The 8112-nt window shown below is 28.7% G+C and overlaps 1 protein-coding gene across 3 annotated transcripts; it reads left to right on the top strand.

Moving 5' to 3' along the window:
• The first annotated feature begins 1840 nt into the window (after window positions 1-1840).
• LOC108755211 lies at window positions 1841-3902 on the top strand. Of its 3 annotated transcripts, XR_001939752.1 has the most exons (5): window positions 1841-2042; window positions 2560-2670; window positions 2753-2872; window positions 3090-3186; window positions 3737-3902. XR_001939752.1 is itself a non-coding variant. In XM_018498100.1 (4 exons), exons 1-4 carry the CDS (start codon window positions 1954-1956, stop codon window positions 3738-3740), a joined length of 324 nt encoding a protein of 107 aa, XP_018353602.1. In that variant the 5' UTR covers window positions 1841-1953; the 3' UTR covers window positions 3741-3902. The 3 variants fall into 3 exon arrangements, 2 of the variants coding, with proteins under 2 accessions (XP_018353602.1, XP_018353600.1); XM_018498100.1 differs by lacking the exon at window positions 3090-3186; XM_018498098.1 differs by lacking the exon at window positions 3737-3902 and having other exon boundaries at window positions 3090-3302.
• Window positions 3903-8112: the final 4210 nt, after the last annotated feature.

Consider the following 8112-nt stretch of genomic DNA (forward strand, 5'->3'; position numbering starts at 1 on the left):
AATATTTAATTAATGTATACAGATACGTTGTGTGTGTGCATTAATTTTTATTTAAAAAGAAGAATATGGTCAAGGAAAAATATAATATACATACTATATATATTGGTCGTTAGGCACATAATGTTCTAAAGTTTGTCATACATCAGCCTTGCTTCCGTATTATTATACGTCGCGCGATAAGATTTAACGATTGAAATGTAATAAGAGATTAATGCCGGAAGTAAGAAATAAAAATGAGAAATCGTAAAGAGCAGTAAAGTGATTTCGTAATGATACATTGCGTGACTCGTCTGATGGTGTCTAATTTCTATAACGAAAGTCTCCATTATTAAAGCAAAAATTCAAAAGTGACAATGTAACGCATTAGTGCGATTTCATAATGTTGCAACATAAAATAAAAAAAATATTGAAATTATATTCATTTTAACAAGAAATTTTATTATTTAAAATAAAAGACATATTAAACAGAAATATAAAAAAAGAAATATTAAAAGAAGAAAGAAGAATATTTAAAAAAATATTACACAAGAGTATATACTCGTATATTAAAATTATACTCTACCTAAAACGAAATTATATCTTAAACAAAATATAATATTTAAATTGAAAATTAAAATTATCACAGCTAATTGAAATTATAATCTTCTCACAGCATAACTTAGATGAGCAGTTCTAAATGAACATAATTATCGGATAAGACGCATAAATTATGTATATGTGCCTAATTAAAATCTTATATCAAAATGAGGTCAAAAGTTCATTTTCTCATTTTTACAAAATTGCCAGTTGCGTTTAATTTATTTCATAACGAGAATTTCTGGATCGTTATCGAATTCGTACACGGAGTACTTGTTAAATCAGACTATAAGAAATTAATATTTTGTATGTCTTATGCACTTTGATATCTATAAAAAAAAGTTAAATATATTACGTAGAAGATGAGGAGGACGTACTAGATTGAACTAGAAAATCCGGTTATTAGATTTTCCGACTGCACACAGTGGGCAAAAAGTCGCTTTTTGTAATAAAAAAACGGTTGAATTCTTTATCAATTGCAATAAATTAAAAAAAAATGCTTATTTACTCATTTACTATACGAAAATTTACACGCTTTTTAATATTGTAATTTGTTAATTAACCAAAATTGTAAATTTATACTAACTTTTTGGCAAACATTTCTTAGTGTTCATAATTCCTTCAATCTTAATATTTAAGGATTTCCGGGGGTGCTGATTACGAAATCGTCACTTAAATTTCAAAATTCAAAATGGCGGATCCAATATGGCGACTGCGAACTGGAAATGTAAAGACAAATTTCGTAAAATTTCATATATAATCCATCTTAACGAGATATATAGTAGTTGTAATTATTAAAGGCAATAATATTAATATAAAGTAATAAAGAATACACAAAACACACTTCACACTTTTAAATCACCTTCCAAATGCGTTATACTCAGAACTAAAAGATGTGGATCTAACAAGCTTATAGTTCTGTTTTTGTTTCTTTTTCATAGAATAGGAATACATAAACGCGATTATCTTTGATTAACATAAATCATTATCATTAACAATAATTTAGAGAACATATTAAACAACAAACGGCAAATTTTTTTTGTATAAATACGAAATCCTGAATACGAAATCCTACTAGATAGAATCGTATGAAAGTTGCCAAAAGGATTCTCGTATCTGGAATAATTCAGTTTGATGCAATTTGATCAGAAGCGATCCAATGGCGGGTGTAAAAGCGTTAATGCTCGTACGTGACATGGGGAGGGGGACACGTATATATATGGTGACGTTTGCTACTCTGACTTAATAGTTCACACATAATAAATCAGAGAACCTTTTAAAGAGCATGTTAATCGTTTAAGCTCATCAAAAGAAACGTTTTTTTTTCGGTCGCCCGTTGAGAATTCTCCCTCATTGTTGATCGGAAATACGATCGAAATGAGATACTTGTCGATGACGATCTGCGTCCTCGTGACATTCGCGCTGCTGAAATCTATCTGTGGACATCCTGCGACTGACAACAGCAGGTAATCATTTATTCTATACGTGTATGTTCGCAAAAATATCAATTGATTGTGGAAAAGTCGAGAAATGGAAATTTTGGTGTACACAGTCTTATTTCAATTCATTTCACGATAGAATTGGACGATAGACTTTGGAAACGTCCTTTATAGAAAAATACATTCTTGGCGATCCGAAATAACACCTAATTGAGTGTTAACTCCAAAATAAACTTCCAACTTGAGAATTAACACTCAATTTTATCATTTATTTCGGACTGCCAAGAGTGTACTTTTTCATAAGGATTTTAACTCTCACGCAAAATTTTCTTACGTACATACGTTACAGAACAATATTATAAATATATTGGACATTATTATCCTGGCGATGGTTCTTTTCAGCATAAATAGACCGATTGTTTTATAATAAAAGATACGTCTCTAATAAATTATATTTTTTTAATAAGAGGTAAAAACTGATATTTTTAAATATACTATCTTATTTGATAGCTCATTTTTGTTTTTTTTTTCTATTTTATATAAGGTCGATCTTGAATATGTTGGAATCACGTGTTTCAAAGCTAGAAGCTATCTCAGAACCAAAAGCGATCTCGACGCTCATTCAGCAGAAAAATTTATCGATTCCGAGTAAATCGTGAGTTGATTTAAATCCATTTTCTTTCTCTTTTTTTTTCAATTACGTTGAATCCACCACACAATCGGCTGCATGTTTACAGACGACAAAGACGCTTGTCGGATCAAAGACTAGCTGAGCTGGAGACGCTAATGAGTTTGTCAAAACTTTCTCGATCGTTTGTTACAACATCTGGACATGGACAACCAGATCCAAGAATAATGTAAGAAGAATCTAATTTAAAAAATCCTACACACATATAATCGATATAGAAGAAAGAGAAAGAGAGATAAAGAGAGAATATAGAAACAATAAGGATTAATATATTTATGATATTAATTTATATATTCTTTTTATACTTCATATTTTAATTTGACAAGCTATACACATGTGATAATTTTTCGAATTTGTGTATAACTAATCGACGATGTTAATTACAGTGGCCGGCGAAGACGGTTCACGATGAATCAGATTACTCCGAGTTAATGTATCTATTAAAGCGAAACATATCGGGAATCGCGTGTATCCTCTAATTAGGTAAATATTTTATTCTATTATTACGGATTACACAAGAACTTTGCTCGCAGAAGATTGCGAATCTTTTTTGTATAATCTGTGTTAATAAAATGTCTTCGGTGGAAAAATGCGAAAAATCACATCTTTTTGCGAAATTAGCGATGCGTAAATTATAGCTTGATAATTGCGTGTATCGTAAATTCGAAAGAGTCATTAATATTAACATAAGTGTATACTCCGAGAATAACGCAAGGCTATCGCTGTCACTGTATCAGTGACACGTCGTCGCAACGGTCGTTCGATTCACGAGCGGCGGCGCTCGTGCCGTTCCTTATCACTGCGCACGCGACATTTCGCAATTATTTCTATTTGTACTAAAAAAAAATAATGAGCTGCGCTGATTACGTTCTGAGATAGAGGAGAGAGAAAGATTAGAATTTTTATATTTTACATTAACAATTTTTAGTGTCTAACCTCGTGAAAGCTTCATGCCTATCATTTAATGAATATTTACGATAATTTATATGCTTTTGATGTACATATATTACAGTTTATTTTATTATATTTTCAGTTGAGTAGACTGATAGCGTCGTTCGAAAAATGAAAGCGTGCATTTCGTATCACGATGAATGAGCCTGGTATGTAAAAGAGAACATTCTTTGATACATTTCATTGTTTTACGAAACGATTACTTTAGAAGTTAGCAAAATTACAAAACGAAAATTATTATATAACGACTGGGGTAGGGATGTATGAAAAATTACAGATTTCTTAGATCCAAGTCTGTTGATATTATATAATTTAATCGAATATATTATATATATTATTTATATGTATATATTATATATTATATACTATATACATTATATATTATGTATTATTTATTACTTATTATTTATTATATATTATACATTATACACAGTGTGTTTCAAAATTTAAGTATTATAGCTTTGCAGAAAAGTAGATTGAAGTTAACCAAGTAAGCGCTCTAATGAATGTGGCGCTCAAGACCGGCGCGCGTTTCTCGCTCACTTGTACCTAATCCTTAGTTACACTGTTAGAAATGTTTCCTTTATATGTAAATCGAGCTCGTGGTTATAAACAAAATTAAAAGTAACGAATGATTTAATTGAAAATTAAGTTACAGTAGTTACTTAAATGTAATGAACATATACATTATTGGGTCAATTCTAAGCAGAATCGTAAGACTCGTATAACGTGTTCTCGTAAAACTTGTAAGAACTTATGACTACTATTCTAATTTTATGCGTATGTATTGCGTAAGAAGTATGATTATTCGTAAATACGAATTCTTGTAAATTTTATGTTTAGTAAGAAGCCTGTCTGTAAAAATATTATATATAAGGTATAAGCACTTAAAAATTCTTATAAGTCTTACAGGAATATGTTACAAGTTTTACGATTCTGCTTAAAATTTAGGCATAAATTTCATAAAATTTAGACATAAATTTCATAAAATTTTATGAAAAGTACATTAATATGTAATATATATAATTATACTTTTCAGTTCTAAATACATTAAATTTAATATAATGTCATGAAATTAAGTTCAAATTGTGTAACTTAAAAGTATATTAAATTTCATGAGATTTTTAACAGTGTAGTATTCATAAATAATGTCTTAAGACGCTGATATGGCTATGGTATGATTATAGTTTACAATAGTTTAAGACTATATAGTCTCAGATGTAAAAATCAGTTATAAATGTTGGACATTAATCTTCTTCCATTAATCTTCTTTTCTTTATTGTATACTTAAAAAATGAAAAATTAGCAAAATGAATATTTTGCTTTCTTTTTTTACGTAATAAATAACAAACAAAAGAATTGTCTAATTCGTAGATCCATTTGAAAGTAATGACAAATCAAATAAATAGTAATATGCTTGGCAAGCTTTGTTAAACTTTTTATTTTTCGATCTAAATACATATCGCATAATTGCAAATGAGTCATACGATATGACTAAGTTAAATAATATATCACTAAACTCAAAGAATAGTTCACTAATTAAATGAATAAGTAATCCTTAAACGCTGAATTTATTTTGAAATTGTGATTAAAAATAGAGTTAAATTATATTCGAGTTAAGAGTTAATTCTCCCTTATTATAAAAAATACATACTAAAGGCTCTTGTTCAAAATTATTAACTTTCAATATATCTACTAATTATATAATTACATAAAATCTGAATAACAATTGTTTCAATGTTTTTTAATTTTTTTACATATTTTTAAAGCAATTATCTACAAAAAGTATAAAAAAAATTTATAAAAATTGTATAAAAATAAAAATTGTTTCAACATAAAAAAAAATAGATTTACATTTTTTAAAATATCATTTTAAAATTATCTTTCTAACATGTATAAATAATCTTTAAAAATATTATTAAAAATATTTTAATTTTTGTTGCTATTTGGATTGCTGATCTTTTTAACAACGAAACAAAACTATATGGCTATTTCGGTAAGTATTTTTATTAAAGTGATGTTTTGCTTATTTAATTCATTTACTGTAGAACAAATTATTACCTAATTTATAAATTTATTTATTAGAATATGCAGAAATTTTCAACAATCGATCAGTCAACCATCAGTCAGTCAACGTTTGCAAGCAATTTCAGTTCCTCTATAAAATATCGTCTGGCCTCATCTAATTATTGTATAATTTTTATTCCATCTCTATTATTGTCTTCATCTTTTTAACAACACTATTGGATTTGTAATATCTGAAGATGGTTCAATTTCGACCGAAACATGTAATATTGTTTCAAATTTGAATTTATAGAGTATAGTATATTGCAAGGTTCACGAAACGTTGGCATTTCAAGAATGGATTTGGACACGGAGAAAACCCACGAAACGCATAACTTTTATATAGTATAATATATTGTATATTTTTTTGTTTATTGTTTATTATTACATTTAAATTTTATAATTAACTCTTACATGACCTTTCTAATTTTCTATTATTTTAAAACAACGTATATGACTCGCGCGCTTGTCATACGATTTAAAATGATTGCAAATGATTAAGTTCTAATATAAATAAAGTGAAATAAAAAAGTAATAAGTGATAGTAAGTAATTACGAATAGATAATTTATTATTTATTATGCATGAAACTGAGTTTTACTGTCATAGCAGACATATTGAAACAAAATCCATCAAAAAATGATGGATTAAAAGGTCAAGTTTTGATTGGCTGCAGCAATTAAATGCTCAAGAACACACCTTATCTACTCATGAAAAAAAGATAGAAATTTAAACAAACAAAAACGTTTTTACAGAAAGCGCAATGTTATTTTCATGTAAAGTCGTGGACAAAACGATTGCAAAACTTTTTTTTTGATGGTTTCATAACTCAGCCTTGCTCGTAGAGAGGTTAAATTATGATGAAAATATACAGATGAAGCATTCCCGTGGTTGCCCAGTAAGAACGTGAATTTGGGATGAAATTTGTTTTCAGTCAAAATCAGTGAAGGAAATGGAGGCACTTAAATGGGATGTTTTTACCGCACCTATTCACCAAATGCTGTTCCTTCAGAGTTCAGGGCACCTATCATGGAACAAAAACCGAATGGATTCTGATCAATTCATTCAATTATTATTTAATTATTCCCGAGATTTCTATTGTATTTTCTGGAGAAAACGGAGTAATTCCAATCGGAATCCATTCCGACTTTATTCCATGATAGATGCAGATTACCATTTGTTTTGATCGATGCAGCATGGTCTTTCTGAGCAACACTTTCGAAGATATCAAAAAATGATTCGATGACTGGATCGCCTTGAAAGAACCTGAATTTTTTTACCGCGGAATTCATTTGTTACTCGAAAAATAGGAAAAGGTTGTAGCTTTCGATAGACAATATTGAATAAAATATCAGGTAACTTTTTGATGAAATAAACATAAATTTTTGTAGCAAAAAACGAGAATTAATTTAAGCATTTAATAGGTAATTAGGAGTCGCGGCAAGCCGCGCAAATATATAAATATAAAACATAGCCATATTGTAATTTCTCTCTGTATATCTCTTTGACTGATTTCTTACTCGATTTAACAAAACAAATGTTATCATAGCCAATCCAATCTAATGGCGCAACATCCCAAGTCGGGACCAGGCCTACCTCTCGTACGTATATCTGTGATGCGTACGCAGATTGTACACAGAGCGCACGAGCGTGACGTAGTAGATATCACACGAGACTACTATGCCAGAGATCCCGGGCATTCGTGATTCCAGGCAGATTCAAGAAGTTTTTCACGCGCTCATAATTCCTCTTCGGTGGTCTGTGGCAAACCATCAAGAGTATCTATTGCCAAGAAAACCTCTTAAAAACTGCCGTTCGGAACCGGCGTAAAATTGTAAGTCCCGTATGTTTCTGTTATCATAGCCATCAACATTATATTCGCAGTCTCTATAATAAAAATGACTTAATTATTACCGAAAATGGTTAAATTTTAATTAAAAATAGACAATTAAAAAACAAAGTAGAAAAATGTTTTTAATATGTTGCAAAATTTAGTTTTATAATTAAAATTATATATAAATCAAAAAACAAAAATATTGTTTCTTATTTAAATATAATAAAAATATTTATTACATACGTTAGTTCTCGATATTTCTTCAATTGATTTTAGTAAAATGTTTCCGTCAGAAAATCTTTTCATTTTTGTGTTATTACTATATATCACTATAATAATCTATATACATACATTACAACCTTCTTCTTTACTGACTTATTATTGTGCATAACTTTATTTTATATGCAAATCATTACATATTATCGCATCTTATACGAAATATACAATTTTTTATCATATGTGTATATACAGATAGATTTATAAATAATATTTGATTCGCATTCAATATAAGTTTGAATGTTTCAAAAACTTATCATTTACATCATTGTTGCATTGAAAATC

Source organism: Trachymyrmex septentrionalis, unplaced genomic scaffold (genome assembly GCF_001594115.1).
Source record: "Trachymyrmex septentrionalis isolate Tsep2-gDNA-1 unplaced genomic scaffold, Tsep1.0 scaffold86, whole genome shotgun sequence".
In the NCBI taxonomy this organism is placed as follows: Eukaryota; Metazoa; Arthropoda; class Insecta; order Hymenoptera; family Formicidae; genus Trachymyrmex; species Trachymyrmex septentrionalis.

Excerpts from the sequence above, each read along its gene's own strand:
- LOC108755211 (XM_018498098.1), top strand. The coding sequence starts at position 1,954 with ATGAGATACTTGTCGATGACGATCTGCGTCCTCGTGACATTCGCGCTG. Across the intron at positions 2,671-2,752 it reads TTATCGATTCCGAGTAAATC|ACGACAAAGACGCTTGTCGG; the intron begins GTGAGTTGATTT and ends GCATGTTTACAG. Across the intron at positions 2,873-3,089 it reads CAACCAGATCCAAGAATAAT|TGGCCGGCGAAGACGGTTCA; the intron begins GTAAGAAGAATC and ends TGTTAATTACAG.